The following is a 21,089-nucleotide window of genomic DNA, read 5'->3' on the forward strand; positions in this document are numbered from 1 at the left end:
TCTCAAGCTTTTACTTAAGCATACATTATCCTTGGAGACGGGTACGTAAGTTGCAACATTTTATACCAATTAACTCACTTTCAGAGCTTCCATTGTCCGCACCTGCAGATTGACCTTGGAGCAAAGAGAAAAATGCCAGGCTGGCACGAAACCTTAAGATAAGCATGTGAATGATCTCAGTGGAAAAGTACAGCTTCAAGCAAAAATACACGTTTATTAGCACATTGGAAAAACACGAGCATCTAAACCGTGAGACCAGGCAACTAGGCCAAAGCCTCCACTAAAGTTATGCTAAGCTAAAACATTTCAAACAAGCAAATCATAGCACACGTTTATGATTATGTCGGATTAGTGCACTTCTAATACATCACGTTATATAAAGCACGCTTATAAATGTTGGCAAACTACTCTGAGGGCACATTTTGTCCCCGTACAATCTTTATTAGTTCGGTTAGAGTCACACATGATTATTTCACACTACGTTTATGCGCTAATAAATGTAAAACCTTCATTTCTGCGTCATCAATCCCTCCTCTGATGACTACTTGTCATCACACAAACTATTCCCACAAATTTTATTGCATTAAAATTCTGTCAGTTCTCTTTTCCTTTTAGTTCCCCTAGTTCTCGCTTTGTATTCTTCTGCCATTCTTTTCATCATTTTCTCTTCCTTCCTTCTCTTAATTCTTGCCATAATCATTATTATTCCCCTTTTTATTCCCCAAATTCCAAATATACAAATCAGTACTATTAATATTCCCTGTATTATTTTTAGTAATATTCCATTCCAAATTCCACCAAGCCAATTTCCCACTGAAGCAAGTCCTTTTCCAACCTTCTCCCACACTCCTGGTTCTTTCAATTCCTTCAAATCTGCACTCTCTTTTGTTAGATTAGCAAGCATAGTTTTAATTTTCACACTGTTGTCTGGAATATACGTGCAACAGTGGCGCGCACCAAGCATTTTGCAAACGCCGCCATCCTTTGCTAAAAGAATGTCTAAGGCAAGCCTGTTTTGAAGAGTCATAGCTCTTTCCGCTGCAAGTTCAGCATCTATCAGGATTATAGCACCTGAAAACTTTGTCAACATGTTATCCACTATAGTAGACAACTTTCTTATTTTGATGGAATTCAACACAACTCCCAATGAGGGAATCATGGCTCCAAATATATCTCCTACCACAGCAGCTGCGGTCTCTCTTTTCTGGATACGATGGGATCCAGATGTCTTTTGAATCATCGATAGGTCATCCAGCTGATAAACCTTTGGGAACACTATACCCAAATAACATCTCCCCCACCATCCTTTCGGAAGACGATAATAGGCATTATACCCACAAATGTAATATACACCTGGAATGACAGGGTCAAGTCCGTTCATCATGAATGTCCATTTGGCCTTAAAGATAAACGTATGTTTACACTCACTCGCTCCTACGAAAATGTTGTCATAATAAGATTCACCTCGATATATACAAAATTTCCCTACATGCCAAGCATCTAAAGCTATTCTCCCTTGTGTTTTTATTGCGGCAAAATCATAATGATCTACTGAAGTCCTCTTACTTAGCTCTTTTTCTAATTTCGCATTCATTTGTGCCCTTCTATCATCTGTGCGATCTAAAAAGCTTATTTCTACTGCAGAGAGCGAGCAGGTAAGGTTTTCCCTATGAGCGTGAGCCGTTTCAAAAGGTTGCATTGGCTCGAAAAATTCCCTCATTATTTTAGCATCCCAATCTTTAGCAATCTGGCTTAGCTGCGCTATTATAGGAACATATGCAAAGGTAACATCATAATTTGAGTAAAAATACTGTATGTTGGTTTGACCATAAAATCTAGAAGTTACTATACTACATGTAATCCCGTATGTAAGAGGCATGTGGTGATAAGTCACCCCTTCCTTTACTGATGTCGGTATCTGTGTACACACATAACAATCTTTTGCATCCATAGTCTCAACATATTCTGTTAGCAAGCGATAGAAAACATTATATGAAAGCTCCTTCTTATCATGCAAGTGTCTCTCATCTAATTCTAGTCTTTTCAATGCGGTTAGTTCAGTGACAGTAACAGGAGCAAAAGTAGAAGCATCAATTTTCTCATTCTCACCCTTACCACGTGTTGCAAGCACTATTGCTATTATTATTAGTACACATGCAGCTATCAAGCCTATACACGCATATTTACAATATTTCACTCTACTGTTTTGTGTAGCCATGATCTGTATAGAATCAGAGAGCTAGAAGCACCTATAAAGAAACTATTTAGCAATTCAGTTACAAAGCTGAACGAGCGCAATGTTCACACAGTTTTCTTCAAGAGGCCAGTCACTTATCGGTTAGCAGCATTTGTCTCAATTCGGGAATAACTCAGTCTTTTATCAGTTCAGCAAGTGTCTCATCCTGTTTAGCAATGTCTCAGCTGGTTGTTTGTATCACGTTAGATTGTAGCAAGCAATGTCATTTATCACCCTTTCAATCAACAGTGTCCATAAAACTTTTATTTTCTATTGGTATCTCTTCTTCTTCGTTCTCGAGGCTTAGAGATACAAATTCGTCAGTCCAATCGTCATTGACTGCATAGGCCCATTCTGGACCGGAATATCTCCTGTTTGGTATCCTTTTCCTTTTCAATTTTGCTTCTCTTTTCGATTCTGCCTCACTGGTACTTTCCTCTTTGGCCAAGTCTTTTCCTTCACTTGAGGTTGGTACCACGACAGACACTTCCTTTCTTTTCTCTTTCACTTTTGGCCTTTCTCCGTCGTTAAAATTTTCTTTAGTTCTTAGTTTTATTGGTGATATACTTAGTCTCCTCTTTGCACCATGTCCACTTGATGGACCTGCGATCTTTTCTGTGGAAGCTTGAACAGTTTCGTTCTGTTCTGCCTTGTCCCCTCCTTCTGGGGAATCAATCACGTTCTCTTTTTCTTTTTCTGTATCGTCTGCTTCTGGGAAAGCCCTCCTCTGATCAGGCTCTCCTGCTTTTTCACCTCTTTCGAGCCCTTCGTCACCGTTACTTTCATCAGGCTCTTTATCACTTTCAGCTGCTTCAGGCTCTTTGTCACCTTCAGCTGCTTCAGGCTCTTTGCTACCCTCAGCTGCTTCAGGCTCTTTGTCACCTTCAGCTGCTTCGTCGCTGTCTGAGGTTTCTCCTTGGTCTTCCCCAAGTGAGTCGGTCGTTTCGTCCTCAGAGAATATTTCTCTCTCTTCTGTTCCTGCCTGTTCGCTTTCAGTTCGGTTTTGCTCTGTCTCAGTGCTCAGCACTGTTTTATCAGGCACTGGCAGTTTCAGCGCTTCAACTTCCTCATCTGTGGGACACAACACTTTCTTTGTGTAACTGGCGTGAATCCAGTTGGGAACTCCCACACACTTCACAGCGGTAGTTGTCGTCAGGATCACTTGGAAAGGGCCTTTCCAACGGGGTTCCAGACACGACTTCCTCACGTGCTTCTTTACCACGACCCAGTCACCTGCTTTCAGTGTGTGTCCTGGACCTTGTATGGGTGGCAAGGTGGTTGCTTCCACCTGGTGAGAGAAAGAGCGAACCACGTCAGCCAGACCTTTGCAGTAGTCTAACACCATATCATCTGTAATATTCAAAAGCGCGTTTGCGGGAACTGCAGGAAGTCTCATGGCCCTGCCCATGAGAATTTCGTGCGGGGACAATCCAGTCTTTCTGTCAGGGGTGTTTCTCATTGACATTAACACCAAAGGCAATGCGTCAGGCCATTTCAAATTTGTCGATGCACATATTTTCGCCATTCTTGATTTCAGTGTACCATTCATCTGCTCCACCAGTCCTGATGCTTCTGGGAGATAGCTACAATGCAGTTTTTGCTCAATGTTCAGCGATGCGCAAAGTAACTTTATCACCTCGTTATTGAAGTGACTTCCTCTATCTGATTCTAAAGAGATCGGGAATCCGAAACGTGGTATTAACTCCCTCAACAATAGTTTTGCAACTGTAAGGCTGTCATTTCTACGTGTGGGGTATGCTTCAATCCAGTGACTAAAAATGCACACAATCACCAACACATACTTCAGACCTCCATGCACAGGCATCTCAATGAAGTCCATCTGCATTCTACTGAACGGGCCACTTGCCCTACCAATGTGGCTCGTGTTCACAACCGTTCCCTTCCCTGGGTTCATCTGCTGGCAAATGACACATCGATGGCAAACTGCTTCTGCAGCTTGACGGAATCTGGGGTTAAACCAATCTGTTTTGAACAATCTTATCATGGCATCTCTCCCTAGGTGAGCCTGCCCATGATAGAACCGCGCTAGCTGCGATAAGAGACCATTTGGCAAAACAAATTTTCCCTCATTTGAAACCCATAACTCATCTGGTCTCTTTATACATTGTGATTTAATCCAGGAATCTCTTTCATCCTCCCTGATGTTATTCTGTAATGTTTTTAATTCATCCATTGTATCTACGACCTTCAAGGCAAATGCTTCGGCTGGTTCGAGTTCTGGTTCACTTATCGAATTCCATTCATCCCTGAGTAATATACAGTTCAAGGCACAAAATCTTGCGACTTGATCCGCATATGCGTTTCCCAGAGAAACATAGTCCTATCCTTTTGTATGAGCACTGCACTTTACCACTGCAACTTCGGCTGGCATTTAGATGGCGTGTAACAATTCCCTTATTCTCTCCCCGTTTTTCACTGGGGACCCTGAAGAGGTCAGGAAACCTCTCTGTGACCATAGTTGCCCAAAGTCGTGCACAATTCCAAACCCGTACTGACTATCAGTGTAAATGGTAACCTTCATCAATGTAGACAATTGGCATGCTCTTGTAAGGGCTACAAGCTCTGCTACTTGTGCAGAATAGACTCCTTGGAGCCATGATGCTTCCAAGACACCTGTTACAGTACATACAGCATATCCCGCTTTCAAAATTCCCATCCCATCTCTTAGACATGAACCATCAACAAAAACAATTTGTTCATTTTCATCAAGCTTAGTATCCTTAATGTCAGGTCGAGGTTTTGTGCAAAATTCAGTCACCTGAAGGCAGTCATGCCCGACGTCTTCAGCGTTCTCAATTTCAGCATTTTCACCAGGAAGCAAGGTTGCTGGATTCAACGTAGTGCACCTTTTCAGCTGCACATTCGGTGAGCCCAGAATTATCGTTTCATACCTTGTGAGTCTTGCTCCAGTCATGTGTTGCGTTCGGGAGCGGGTCAAAAGTATCTCAACTGAGTGAGGGACCATGACTGTTACTGGGTGTCCCATCACTATTCCTTCACTCTGAGTGAGGCTGATACCAACTGCTGCTACGGCGCGCAAACACCCTGGAAGTGCTGCTGCGACCAGATCCAAAGTAGCTGAAAAATATGCTACTGGTCTGTTTATGCCACCATGGGCTTGGGTCAAGACAGACAAAGAACATGCATTGCGTTCATGACAAAACAATGTGAAAGGCTTTGTGTAATCAGGCATACCTAAAGCTGGAGCCCTGCACATGCATTCTTTCAATTCAATAAAAGCATCCATCTCATCTCCTTTCAGCTCAATTTGATCCAAGGCATCCTTCTGGGTCAGTTTCAGTAAAGGCTTTGCTAGGGTTGAGAAGTTGGGAATCCACTGGCGACAGTAACTCACCATTCCCAAAAACTTCCTCACCTCCCTCCTTGTCTTTGGTGGACTCATTTGAAGTACACTCGTTATTCTTTCCTTCATTATTCTCCGTGACCCTTTCTCTATCTGGTGACCCAAGTATTTCACCTTCTTCTGACAGAACTGCAACTTGGAAGGAGACACCTTGTGTCCATTCCTTCCCAAATGGTTCAACAGAGCAATGGTATCGGCTGTGCAGCCACTTTCTGTCTTAGATGCAATCAGTAAGTCATCGATGTACTGTACTAGGGTTGATTCGAATGGCAATTCTAATGCTTCCAAGTCTTTCTTTAGAATCTGATTGAATATTGACGGTGACTCAGAAAACCCTTGAGGAATTCGACACCAACTGTAAACTCTGTCTAAGAATTTGAAACAAAAGAGAAATTGGCTATCCTCATGAAGAGGCACCGAAAAGAATGCTTGTGACAAGTCAATGACGGAGAACCACTCGGCATCGCAAGGGACTTGAAACATTATCACAGCTGGATTCGGTACAACAGGGCAGCATTTAATTATGATGTCATTTATTTTCCTCAAGTCCTGTACAATTCGGACCTTTCCACTCGGCTTTATTAGTCCCATGATTGGTGAATTACATGGACTGCTTAACACTTCTTTCAGTACTCCCTGCTTTACAAATTCGTCAATGAGTTGGGCAACTTTCATGAGGGTGTCTTGTGCCATGTGGTATTGTGGGGTCTGGGGAAAGGTTACATTGGGTTTTACAGTCACTTTCACTGGTTCCACTCCTTTCATCAATCCCACCTCCTTTCCTGTCATATCCCACACTTCCTTTCCGACTGTTTCCCGTAACTCAGCTGGAATATCTTCTTCAGTTATCATCGGGAAAAGGCAAATCAGAGGATACTCTTCATCGACAGTTTCCATCTCATCCCCCTCTACACTGTCCTCTTCCTCCCCATCACTACTCGTCTGAATTTTTATTCCATCGTTCGAACACATAATCGAACATCCCAATTTGCACAATAGGTCTCTCCCTAACAGTGCTATCGGGCTTGAGTCACATACCACAAATTTGTGTAACCCTTGATAGTTACCAATGCTGACTGGTACCGGATCTGTGATTGGGTTTGTCAGGTGCCTGTTTGCTACTCCCACCACTTGAACTGTTCTCCCTGAGAGTGGCAAATTTGGTACTTCAATGCTCTTAACAGTTGAACGTGTGGCTCCTGTGTCAACCAAGAATGAAACACGATGACCCATTACTCTTCCCTCCACATACGGACCCTTTTGATCAACTTCCAAGGATGCTGCAAGCACACAATCTCCTTCCTCTCCTGAACTTTCACTCTCCCATACATTGTTTATTCCATCCTCACTGTGTAATGGGAACTGTTGTACGGTGCCACTTGTATTCATTACCTGACCCGAGACCTGTGGAGGAACCATCACTTGCTGCTGACTCATTGGTGCCAAAGGTATTTACATTTGCTGATTAGGTACCATGGGAAACTGCTGTTGCATTGGCTGCATTTGCGTCATCTGCATACGGGGCATCTGCATCTGCTGCGGCTGCATAGGTTGTAATCCCTGCAGCTGATTTATGGTCTGAAAATTTGGGTTTGGACCTCTCATTTTCGGTCCCCTCATTGTCTGAAATGCATTGACATCATTGTTTTGCTGACCAACACCTGCACCTTCCTGCACCACCATCGGGCACTCGCGTTTCCAATGTCCGACAATTCCGCACACGTGACACGGCATCACCTTTTTCAATGCCTGCACACCATTCGGAGTCACAACAGTGTTCAAATCCGGACCATTATTCCCAAAACCTCCTCTGCCTCTGCCTCTCGCCTGTGGCTGAAACATCATATTTCCTTGCAACTGCGGCTGCGGTTGCGGTACCTGTTGTTGGAACCCTTGCAACCCTTGCAAACCTTGCAGACCTGTCTGAGCTGCTTTAAGTTGCATCATCATCACTTTCTCTTTCAACTTTTTCTGTTTCACTTCAATTTCGTCGCTACAGTATTTCGCATAATTCAACACCTCATCAATCGGTTTCGATTGCCAACAAATCAAATGCGACTTTATCATCTGACTTATCTCTGGTCTCAGCCCTTCCACAAATCTAAACACAAAATGAAGCATGTCCTTCGCCTCTATTGTTTCCGTGCCACTGTAGTTCTTGAACGCCTTCAACAACCTCTCATAGTAACTATGAATCGACTCTTTAGCCTCTTGGGCAGTTCGATCGATCTTCTGCCAATCCACGTTTTTCGCGGCAACCTTCGTCTTCAAATGCTCAATCACCTTATAGTACAAGCTCATCACCATAGGTGATGGTGCACCCGTATCCCTGTCTCTCTCTGGTTCACTTGTCGGCCAACCTACAGCTCTTTTGCAATCCTCCCACAAATCTGCCGGAACCACAATCTCAAAGAGAGTGTTCAGGTCTTCCCAGAGACATTTTGCAAGCTTCACAAACCTATCAGTCTGTTGATACCATTCAATCGGTTTCTCTCTCAGTTTGGGAAAATCATCCGTAAAAGACTGAATGTCGCTTCTGTGCCATGGTACATGTATTAATTTTCCCCCTACTGTCTCCCTCATTGGTAACATGGTTACTGCATCACTACTCTGCGGTCTTTTCTCGTTGAGCTCTGGGACACTGTCTTTCCTCTTTTCCTTTCTCTTTACCCATCTGCTTTCCCATTTGTCTAAGCACCTCCACACTTGTGCACTCTGCAGCAATTCTCTAAGGTGCGCCTTCATGCCTGCTGACCTCATGTGTTCAAAATCTGTGGTCCCGAAATCCAATCTATAGCTCCTGCTCAAGTGTTTTGTCTTGTCTATATCAACCCCGTTTTTGTCAGCTATTTCTTGCAAGCTTCTATGTACCTTGTTCACTTCTCTCGTAATCCTGGGACATAGATACCTCAGCTCTTCTTCCGAGTAGGACTCTAACCTATTCACCCCCATAGTCCCTTCCACCAATTCTTGTGCTTCCATGTTCAACCTGACCCTATTCAGTTAGTCTTCTCCCTTCCCACTGGCTGAGCTTTGTGTGGAATTCAGACTGTTGAACCACTGTGTCAGCTGTTGCGCATTCAACCCCATCAGTGTAGCATTCACATCGACTGCCATTGATGGTTGCGGCAACTTTTCAGTGTTCGATGATAGCGGTATCATCAGTGGGGGACTCGACCTCACCAGTGTTGACTGAGCACATATGGGACTAAACTCCATCAAGGACCCAGATCCAGTTGGCAGAGCCGCTATCGGAGTTGTCTCTGGAGTGTTTTGTATGCACCTCCTTTCCATCCCACTCTGCACCATTGATCCTTGACTGCTCATACCTGAGTTTGGCTGAATGTACAAAGGTACCGGTGGACCTACAGTAATGGGTAGGGATATCGCATCTGCGTTCTGTCCATTCCCCATGTTCTGAGACATGTTCATTCCCACACTATGGGTCATCATTGCCGGCATGCCCATCTGACTCCCCGTCATCTGAGCATGTGCAGTTCCCCCCTGCATCTGCTTTTGAGGCATCAAAAACTGGGTTGATTCAGCTTGTGCCAATGTTGGGTTGCGACCATTCTGTCCCCCCATTACGGTTGGATCTAGAATCATTCCCGTACTGTTGTCACTGCTGTAGTACCTTGGGACCTGCGGCTGATAATTTTCTGCTGGTTTCAACATGGGCACATCTGGATATATTCTCCTAACCTGCGGTATCTGCGGGGTGAACAGTAAACTCGGGTCCTTGGATCCCGATGACGTTTCTGAATTCGGAGTTTCATTATTCTGTACCGGTGCCGGAGGGGCAGAACTGGTACTTGGTCCTTGTCCACTCTCTGCATAAGGTGGTGGACGGTCGTTCAGCAACTGCATGATTAACTCCTCATCCTCTAATTCCTCTTCTCTTCTCAACTTTTCCTCGTCCTCTCTATCTTTGGAACACCTCCTGTTTGTCTTACAGGTAACTTTCTTGCCTGTCGTCTCTTCTTCCTTAGTAATTGCGGGAAACAATTTTATCCCCTGCAATACATCTGACCTCCACACCTTCTGTGCATTATCCCACCTAGCGTCCGCTAGTGTCTTTTCTACCTTTCTTATCCTAGTCTCAAACTTATTTTGCTGTTGCTGTCTAGCCATTAGTTCCCAAATCGCTAGAGCCTCAAACTGTGCTGGCCTTGGAGGTACCTTCATGTCGTACATCGCGAATCTCAAATTCTCTAGGATCCTTATATTGAATGTCCCATGGACCGGGAACGCTACGCTCCCATGTTTCTCTGTCAGCTTGTGCCATTGCTTTAGCCAAAGGCACGGAGCTACCCCTTTTTCCTCCATTACAATGTAAGCTGGTGTACCTTCGGGCGGCGTCTCCTCTCCTACGCTCGCTTTAATGTAAGACTCCCCCTTCATAGCACTCTTTAATGCTTTAAAAAATTTCATTTTCTCGTCTTTTATTTCACAAAGTTTGTAATCAATAAGTGACTTTAATTCCCGGAATACTCTTCGCTTGCCTTTCCCCTTCCAATCGAGCCCCACGGACTGCGTCCAATCCGTGCGCGACCCTTCTCTGCAACCAACCTATCCCAGCGCGGCTCCTAGTGACGTCACACACACACACTGCGGCTGACAAAGCCTCGCGGTTTGTCCTCCTTCACTCAGCTCCTCTCGTAACAACTTCTGGCATGTATTGCGAGCTACCAAAAAAAAAATAATAATAAAACAGATCTGTCGGTTTACTACAGGAAGGGTAACACAATCGCTTCAGGACCTTAGGGATTTTTCACTAGCCTCGGCAGTTATTCCATCTTTCTCGGTCCCCACTTTCGCAAGCAAATCTGACCCGCAGACTCTGCTCTCAACTTGTCAGTGATCTATTCTAGTGCACTTAGAATTTTGTCAAAGCCCGAAGTCGAAGTTTTCTTTCACTCCCTTAACACACGTACTGACTCGTTGACCACGCCCGGTCAACCTACTAAACCGACCAGACCACAACATAAAACAAGTGTCTCATACACTTTTCAACATACTCCGGAGTCTCTTGACCTCGCAGGGCCCGTCTCAACAACAACAACCACGTGGACCTTTTTCTGCACAAAGCGCCACATGCACATGAAGTTCGACGACTTCCCTACTCTCACACTCGGAGTCGCACCTCCGCTATTTTCTATGAAGTTCGACGACTTCCCTACTCCTACACTCGGAGTCGCACCTCCGCTATTCTCTAAAATCCTCGCAACCTTTTCACACAATCTGCGGCAATAAGCTGTGCAAGCGCAAAATCCTAACTTCACTCATACCGTCACTAGTACCACCAACGCCGATTCCACACCTCCATTCTCTTCATTCGCAAGCTCCGAGATCCCGGGAAAGTCGCGGTGGACCTAGCCCATCATCATTCTGTCAATCTGTTTTACCCAAGAAAAATCTAATTCAACACCATATACCTCTCGAGCGGGGTCCCAAAAGTCTAAACCATCTAATTCGACACCATGTATGTCTCGAGTGGGGTCCCAAAAGTCTAAACCGTCCTCTGCTACCATCTACTGATAGAGCGTTCCATACTAATAATTTACCTGTATTTTGGACGCTCTTTAGGCCGATGAATCTTTTGGCTAAGTGGGACTCTCTTCACCCGAGATCAGTCAATTTAATGTAATCGATAATCAATAACGAACATAAGCAATCCCCTGATCAACATAACACTTAACAATTAATCCAGAATGCATTTCGGCGAACCATGACCTTTCGGTCATGAATAACCACACCAGTTTATTCAAAGTTAATGAATTTATTTCCCTATATTAACAAAGCTAGCACAATATAGATGTGTCTCAACACCAAATGATAAACGTAAATGAACATTAATAGCTGTCCATAACGGCGGAAAAGATGCAATCTATGCAGCATTTGAATAACAAGGCATTCGATAATAGCAATGCAAATCACTAAAACTATAATCTGTAATGAACTAATTGCATACATTTAGTCAGCATAACAAGGTCTCAAATTGCATCGTGCAACAAAAGGAATCCTCATCTAACCTCAAATTAGCATCGGCATGTGGGACTTCATGCAAACACAATTTAGCAACATTAATTTGGAAAACTCCTAACTAGGGCTCTTATCAAAAATCAGCAGTTGGTTACCTAAAAGAAACACAATGCAATTGTACAATGTCCTTTCATATTTACCAATTTCAATCAGCATTCAAGGAAGTCTTCGTCTCACAGGTACCGTTTCTCGATCAGCATGGGACGGGGCAAAGGGGCAAGGTGGACGGGGCAATTGCCTCACGGCGGCAAGATAAACTACTACTTCATGCAAAGGGACAAATCAAAGTTAAAGTCTCTAGGGTAAGAATCATTTAAAGTCTCTTTCTCTCGATTAGAGAAAGCATCAGAGTCTCTTTCAAAATGGCGTCGCAACAAGGTGGGCCATAATAGCTGCAATGTCTGGCAAAATGGCGGGTATCGGGCTGGTAATGGCTGTAATGGCTGCAATAGCTACTTTCTTCTCGTGCACCTGGTTTAAATAGACAACAGTTCAAATCCAGTAGGGTCTTCCATTGGAGGGTTCATAGGTTGGCTTCAAATTGTCCAATCAAAAACAACAGTTCTCAAGCTTTTACTTAAGCATACATTATCCTTGGAGACGGGTACGTAAGTTGCAACATTTTATACCAATTAACTCACTTTCAGAGCTTCCATTGTCCGCACCTGCAGATTGACCTTGGAGCAAAGAGAAAAATGCCAGGCTGGCACGAAACCTTAAGATAAGCATGTGAACGATCTCAGTGGAAAAGTACAGCTTCAAGCAAAAATACACGTTTATTAGCACATTGGAAAAACACGAGCATCTAAACCGTGAGACCAGGCAACTAGGCCAAAGCCTCCACTAAAGTTATGCTAAGCTAAAACATTTCAAACAAGCAAATCATAGCACACGTTTATGATTATGTCGGATTAGTGCACTTCTAATACATCACGTTATATAAAGCACGCTTATAAATGTTGGCAAACTACTCTGAGGGCACATTTTGTCCCCGTACAATCTTTATTAGTTCGGTTAGAGTCACACATGATTATTTCACACTACGTTTATGCGCTAATAAATGTAAAACCTTCATTTCTGCGTCATCACTGCTTTATGGCACTCTAATCTACTCTATGCCGCACCACTCTGTGCCACTCCACACCACTCTACTCTATGCCACGCTACTCTCTGGCACTGTATGCCACTCCATGCCACTCTACAACACTGTACTCTACACCACTCTACTACACAACACTCCACTCTATGCCACCAGCCCTGCCAATTTTTCTGGGTCCATGCGTGATGTGCTGCTCTAGTCCAGAATTTTCTTTGAATTCTGGGTCTTGTTTATTACGTTATAAAATAAAGACTACAAGACTCAGAATCCAAAGGAGAAAAATGTGGACTGCAGCAGCATATCATGCATGAATCTGGGAAGCTTGGCAGCTATGCGCCACTGTCCTCTACGCCACGCCAATCCACTCTGCGCCACAAGGCAAATCCCATAGCTCTTGCTTTGGCAAGAAACTATTGGCTTTACCAATTCCTGTTTTAAATCTCCATCTTTCTGCTGTCCTAATGTTGGGCTGTGTGTTTGAGGTGGGTACAGGCTGAGAGAGTAAAGAAGGAAACGGTGGTAAAAAGATTGCTTGGAAATTGCCTAAATAACCTGCAGGATCAATGCTTCCACAAAAATGAACTTGTGTGGTTTGAATGTGAGGTACCAGGAGGCCGACCAGTTGGGAGGTGGCCGCGCTACTATAATCGGCGCTATTGCATTTAGTGGCATCGTTCTTTGATTTCCGGTAAGCGTTCCTGAAAATGTTTACTTGTATGCAAAGGACGCAAGTCGACTACCAGGCCAGAAGGTTATTATTCAGCATGCTCCGTGTAAAGCAAGAATCACTGCACCATTCTAAGATGGCCGACACATTTTGACTTAAAGACTTGTCGCTAAGCCACTAGCTCTCGTACGTCGCCCCTTTTCAGTTTTTTTTTTCACAACTGGCCAATGAGAAGGGAAACATATTCTGCCTAATTAATATTTAACTGAAGTAACCAATCAGAGTCTATTTGTTCACCGAAAAGAAAACTGTGCTTTGAAGGATTTCATGGTAGTTCCTGGAAGGCCAAGTCATAGAGAACTTTACATACGGCGGAAGTAGATGTATAAAGGCAGGAAGTGGCTGCTGCGAGCACAGGCATTGGCTGTCTGTCTACGATTGATCGAATGTGGGGACTTGTGAAGTGTGTGCTGGGGGGAGACGACATGAACTCTCTAGAGCAGGCAGAAGGTAATGAACTGTTACTTTCATTGAAGGGATCTGCAAAGGGTCAAGTCTCACACTATGTGTGTGCACGTGGAGTCTCAAGGAAGTGCCCTTTCTTTTGGGATTATTCTGATGCTTTATTTTAGAAAATGTGCTATGAAGATAGGCTGGCAGTCGGCATGTCAACCTGGACGCTCGGTATCATGTCCTCTATATAAATGCCATCACTTGGGGGTTGGGAGTCGTACAGGAGTCCATACCCACTGCCCCATACATACTGATGTTTGAGTGTTCATTTTCTACTATGCGCCAAATTCTTGCGTAGGATGCCCCTTGCAGGAAGAACCACATTAGTTATTAAAGGTCCTTTGTACATGCATCTTGATATCTTTTACACCGATAGCTCCATCCACGTGGACATTTAACCAAATGGTTCCCATTTTAACAGGGTGGCTTTCGCATGTAAATAGGCAGTTTGTCTTACCAAGGGCGAGGCTGCCACCCGATAGCACAAATCCGAGTTTTAGATGGTCATGCCATTTCAATTCATCGACTCTACTCTACCCCACTATACTCTTGTCCAGCATTGTACTCTTGTTTGACAGCGTAATGCATTCTGGATGTTTTGGTCTTGATTTGCTTCCTTGAACAAATTAGACTAACACGCTATCCGTGGATTATAACTCCGTGGCAGTGACAACGTGTGCCAAGGTTTTCCCCCGAGTAGAATTTTCCGCAAGGACTATCCTTATACAGGGTTGTCCGTTCAGTGACGCACCGTAGGATTAATAGGTTTCAATCTTTATGTGGACAAACAAAATCCTTGCCGCCTACGTAACAAATGCATTCTTTCCAAAGGGGATTTCCATTGGACATCACCAGAGGAAAAGCTCTTGTGTTGGGCAAGTGCAGGAACTACCTAGGGAGGCTGCAGGGACACTTCTTTCTGAGGCATCCCGATTTTAGTCCCCGTGACCCGGTTATTTATGCTACCTGTCCCTTTATCTAGTAGCTTGTTTGCATTTTCATTGTACACTAATGTGCTTAAATTACCTTTTTGATATGGCTGTATAGCTTTAAAGTTAGCAGCTAATTGAGGGTTTGCTAGACATTGCACTGGCTCACCATGTTATTTAACCACCCCCAAAAAGATACCACTGATTTAAGCAATTTTCTATAGATTTTACTACATTCACAAATGCTTTCAGGAATGGGAACAATAAGTAAAAACTGTAATGGTCCTCACAATTGTTTCTGATACTTGAACTGTGCAGCGGAGAATCATTCAAAGAGCGCGCAGAACACTACAACTGTTATTTCTTCTATTTAACATAATACATTGGAACAACTACTGAACCCATATTGACCAGCTTCCATGCAGTTCTCATATATAGGCATTTTCAAAGTCGACTTAACAGGAAATGATACTGCTGTACGAGGCCCTTTGAGGTTTGTAGAGCAAATCCGCAGAATTCATATAGATGAGGACCCATGCGATTCGAAGAGATACATATTTTCAAAATCGACCTAACAAGAAATATGGCACTGCAATACTTGGCCTCTTAAGGATTGTAATGCAAAGCTCATATCTTATAGAACACGATTGTGCATGTTTGTTGTTTATGAGCCGTAGTTGTCCATAGAACCATGCACGTGAAAGGTCATGGCACTCATTATTCCTAGCTGTAATGTGAAGTTGCTCCAGTCCGTAATAAATTTATCGAACTAGTGTACACTGCATTGTACAAGGGATGGCTGTAGGCTATTCCAGGCAAAATGAAGGGTTATTTGTCTGTATTACCGCCTAAACTGTTAGAAGTAACTGAATCTACAAGTACTATCGATTTCCTCAGCATAACACTGCATGCAAGAGAACTTTGGTCGTACAATCAATAGAACTCAATGAAACAAAAAGCACAGCTTTCGTACCTCGAAAGACCTACAAATGTGGAATACAATTCTGCTACTTTGCATCTATTACACAGCAGCTAAATGTGTAAATGCCGGATACATGAAGAAGAAAATTGTAAATTAAGGCAAATTTATATTTTGCTGTAGAATAAATGTATGGTATTGGACTGTATTGCTATTCAATTTGTACAGGGTTTGGTGCTGCTGATGAGATGCCAAAGTATTTTATTTGATGGGTTGCAATCTCTACTGTGGGAGAGTGCTAATTACTTTGGTCCATGTGGGAACCATTTCCGATATGCTGGAGTTACCAGAATGGTGTCCATAACCTGTTTTGGCTCTGAGCACGTAATAATGTAGTAGTGGGCAGATCAGCACTGGAGTGCCTATGTTTTATATTAATAGGTTGTTAAAACATTATTCTATAGTTCCCTCTAGGATTCTGTCCGTTGACTGGCAAAACCACCTGACTGTGTTCGGAGCTGGTACAGCAGTCAATACCAGTGCTCTATATAATCCTTGTTGCAATGGAATGTGGAGGATTTGAGAGTGCTGCCATAGTAGGACAAGTTCTTAGGCCTACGTTTAGGCTCTGGAAGTATTATGCAGCTCCCAGAGCAGTAATCAGCTTTTTTTTTGGGGGGGGGGGGGGGGGGGGAGGGCGCAGCTGAGCACGCACCCCTTCCTCTTTAATTATTGTGCCAGGCCCTGGGGGATAAGTCCCTACGGCTGAAATCGGGGTTGTGGGCTCACGCATGTCCCGCTCCCGTAATAATAATATATTAACCCCCGGGCCCTGAGTATCCCTTCTGCCAAGGTCGTAATCAGGCCCTATATTTTGGATTGTAAGGCCATCATTTTGTGGTTGGAACTAATACTGGTGTTTCCATTTTGAAGGCAAAGTAATGAAATCCCCCTTAGGCAGTATATTTTTCTTGATCACCTGTGGTTTGTAGCCTAAATTCATCTGACCCTCTTTCAGACCTCAAGAATAAAAATCCAAACATTCCCTGACAGAGTCTGTTACACACAGGCATATTCAATAGCTATTGTAGAGGGAAAGACATAATGAGTAGATGCTGCTTTGTCAACAGAGAAGGTCCTGCCATTTACAGTAGCCAAGCAGAACATTGACAGGAGACATTTACATTTTGCTGCATTGGTTTATTACAGCATGCACTCTGTCCTGCAACAGAAAACAGTACTGCCCATTAGCAGTTGTAGACACTTAAACTGTCTCAAATCTTGCTACAAGTCACCTGTTAAAATACTATTGATTCTTTGGAACCGCTTTTTTAACAAGAACAAACCATTCTTTCAGATCATCTTTGCAGTCCAGCTTATTAGGGAGCAATTATGCATGGATTATAATTAGTGAAATTTTCGGTCATTTAATAACCAAAAGACTAATCATAGCCCATTTGCTCTAAGGTTAGTCAATTATCGGAGTAAGTACAACCGTATAATTACATATACAGTAAACCACCCTTTGAACTACTGTTATCAGTGTTTGGTTTGTTGAAATCATTGAAACCACCGAAAGTGCTATTTTCTTGTGTGGTGTCTGTTGGCAACTAACCCTATGATTAGAAATATGAATCCCATGTTGTAGGGCCTTCCGATTACTTATTAAACATGGGCATTCCAGGATACCACTTGTTAGAGTATGGATTTCCATCCAAGTTCCTTTGTTGATTCCACTGAAATCACCGGAAAAATGATTAGTAGTACCTGATATCACAGAACAGCTATATGTGGTTAGAACTATAGTATCATTAATGGATTCTCTATTCAAAGGAGCTAAAATATTATAGTGAGTCTCCAGAGAGTTCTTGTCGCTGTAGCTCCAGTTGGGTTTTGGTCTGAGCCTGACAAGGGGCACTCAGTCTCTTTACAGATGTGAGACAAAGACTTAACGTTTGAGCAAACTCTTTGGTTCCTCCAGTTACATTCCTCGCCTGTTCTCTCTTGGTATACTGCTATGCTGTTGAACGAGACCCAGAATGTATAGCTGTTTAGGTCATGCAGAGCGATAGAGGAGCCTTCTATGAATGGTTCATATCCCATTCTCAGGTGAGGGATGTTTACAGGGGCTACTGGACCCCTTCCATGGTGGAGAAGGTATTTTGACACTGGTGTACTGAGGTCTGTCGTTTCATCACTCTGGAAACTGGACCAAGTACTAATGTTTGCACAGTTGACTCGCATGGTTGTGATGGCAAGCTGTTGCAGGCTTCTCAGAGTTAATGTGGGGGGCAAGAGTTCAGGACAGGACTCAACAGTGAAACAGGCACAAAGTGATGTCCAGCCTATTGCTTATTTTTATGAAAAACAGTATTTTAAAACTCATAACAGATCTGAATACTACACCACCTAAGTAACATAGCACATAGGATTGGTATAAGTTGTGTTGTAACAGTGAGACAATACACCCCCCCCTTCTTTCAGGGACCAAATTCTCTACATCAGTAGTCAGGATGCTGCTCTTACCATCCCCTCTTCTGTGGGCAGTGATTAGAACTAGCCACTGATTGCTCAAAAATGTTACAAGTTACGGCAGCAATTCAATCAATGTCTTTAGCAATTTTTATGCCAAAAGTCTCAAGTGGGCACAGCAGATCTTGCTTGCCTACCTCAGTCTATCTTGTGCTAAGGTGCATTTGAGCCCTGTGGTAACCTGTTGACCAGGATTGTTCCTTTAGCTCTGGAATTTGACTTGGGATATACAAACATTTTGCTCTGTATAAATAGAAGTACTCCTGCCCAATTTTTACAGATTTTTGTTTTGAGGAAGTAGATATAGAATGATTTAGTCCTTTTTACTGAGGCATTCCAGAGTGATAAACATTTCCTGATCTTTTCTTGTTTTCTTTGGTAATTGGCAATTGTTAGACTGTACAGTATTTCTTTCCATGCCCTGCCGCATAGAGTGCATTAATCAGTGTTATTGATTCTGCCCAAATCTTGAGTTATCCTCAAAACCGCTTAGTGCGCAAGCCTAAATCTCATGAAGTAAATGTCAGATTTTAAGTTTCCCAAACGATACCCTTTTGGTTGTACTACGTTATCACTAGTGAAGATATATTTATCTACCTTTTATTTTAGTTATTAGTGATTAATAAGAGTCAAATGCAAGTTTTATAATGTTTCCAATATTTCAAATTTTTTTTAGCCACAACAGATATGCTTTTTTAATAGAGTTCGTAATTATACACCAATCTTCAAATATGCTTCCTATGGAGGATCTGTAACCATTTTAGGTCAGTTGCAAAAGACCTATAATGGGCTTACTACTAATTTAAAGAACCCTACATCCCACCTATTTCTTACCATTGGATGGCTTAATTTGCATTCATTTGCCTCCTCCTCATTTGATGGTTTTTCTGATCCCGGCATGTTCTACTTGTGTTTGTCCCTCTCCTGAAGCATGGCCTTTTTACCGTCTCTCTGACTGACTGTCTTCTGTTTTTCCACTGCAGACATCGAGGGAATTTTTTTTTTGTTACCCCTTTTGGTTAAGTCCTCAGTGAGAGTTCACATGTTTTCCAGCTCTCTCTCTCATGTTAGTCTGTGTCCTTGCACTGTGAATTGTTCTTCTTCACCCTTTTGCTTCTCTCCCACCCTCTGTGTTGTGCTCACACTCATGTACATTTTGCCTTGTTCCTGTGTTTCTCAGTCCCTTGTGTGCTTCTAAGCCCCCCCTCCATGTTGTTCTCTTCTTCTGCTGCTGCTTTTCCCCTCCCAACCTTATTTGTTTTACTTTAGCCCCCTCATCCACTCTCCAACAGGCTCCTCAGTTTTCTTTGCCATGTTTAAAAATTTTTTTGAATGTTAGATTGATAAACAAATATGCATGGTGCCCACACCATTTCATTGGCATGCACATGTGTAGTGTCGTAAAGCATATACCTGAGTGATAAAATTTGTCGTCAGGAATACAAAATGACAAGGCCACGTCATTGCACTTTTTTCTCTTTTTAGCCATGCTAAACAGGCAAGAGATGCATTTTGTAGATGTAGTACAGCACTGACAAAACCAATTGATCTTAAGAGCGTGACCAGTTGGCTTTGGGAATGCTTGTTTATATCTGCTTTCAAAATAATCTTTTTCACAGAAAAAGCCAATGCGATGCTATGCTGTACTAAAAACAACGGTGAAGGATCTCCTAATGTTAATATTCCAGTTCACCTCAGTTCAGTCGAATTTCTGACCTGCACTTTTGCATTTAGCATGTGGAAGAATCACTGGAGCAAACAATAGATTTTTCTGCAACTGTGCTGTCTACAGAATTCATTGCTCTAAAGCTTGTCTGCTTATAAGAGAGCAGCTTGTTAAACAGCTTGTTAAACTGTACCCCGTTTTACAATCTACTTAACATTGCAGAAAACACCAGTTATGAGAAATTTATAATTACTTGGCTTCACTAGTGATTTTTATTTCTGAATCTGTTGAAATATGCCCCCTTTCCACTACTTAGTGACCTTGAAACACAAGTCTGTGTGCCCAAAATGTGCTTGTCTTGCTACTAAATATTAGTAAATAAACCATTGGGTTCCAGGGCATGAGATGATTGACCTATCATGATCAGATGTATCATAGACTCATTGGTACAAAGTAAATAAAGGGGATTCCGGGTTCATTTGTCATGTAAATGTAGTTGGACAAGTACTACAAAGTCTAAACATGTGAGACTACAGTCTAAAAATTCAGTAAGATCATATTTCTCTTGCAGGAGGTTTAAACTACATTCATTTACAACTCTTCAAAGGATCTGCCTTTTCATAGCTCCACAGTCATGTGCATCTCTAGCACGTTTTAGGTCTCACTAACAGCTATCTGTTGAAAGACTTCTTGTGGACATACAAAAAAACTTGCAGTGGGTTGAGACTGCCAGGTGCCTACCTTTGGTTGGCTTTTTGGTCACTCGTTTGTTTGCTTCTTAATCAATGGCTCGCCTTCCTCTTCTTGTCTTTGTCCGTTTCCTAGAGTTTAGCTTCCATACCATCCTTTTGATTGATTAAAACTGCTGACATTCAGGAAACTCTCTATCTCGTGTTCAACTTACCCTTCCAAAATACTACCCCCACAAGTTTTGTTTTGCTTCCTTCTCCACCCCAGGCTCATCCACCTTCTCCTCCACCCCACTTCACACATAACAGTCCCTTTATAAAAAATAATTATATATTTTATTTTTGTCGAACTGGTAGTTGCCATTTGTTGCCTGGTTGCTCCATTTTCACAAAGTGACTTTGTACGCCTTTT

At 42.8% G+C, this 21,089-nt stretch overlaps 1 protein-coding gene across 1 annotated transcript in view; it reads left to right on the forward strand.

The window, feature by feature from the left end:
- The first annotated feature begins 13,677 nt into the window (after positions 1–13,677).
- The window catches only part of CNEP1R1 (CTD nuclear envelope phosphatase 1 regulatory subunit 1), a 46,247-nt gene continuing 38,835 nt past the window's right edge, over positions 13,678–21,089 (forward strand). The window contains exon 1 of the mRNA XM_069218544.1: positions 13,678–13,939. Within this exon, the coding sequence (XP_069074645.1) occupies positions 13,876–13,939 (64 nt within the window). The 5' untranslated portion in view covers positions 13,678–13,875. The remainder of the gene's footprint in view (positions 13,940–21,089) is intronic.

The sequence above is a fragment of the Pleurodeles waltl genome, chromosome 12 (assembly GCF_031143425.1).
Source record: "Pleurodeles waltl isolate 20211129_DDA chromosome 12, aPleWal1.hap1.20221129, whole genome shotgun sequence".
In the NCBI taxonomy this organism is placed as follows: Eukaryota; Metazoa; Chordata; class Amphibia; order Caudata; family Salamandridae; genus Pleurodeles; species Pleurodeles waltl.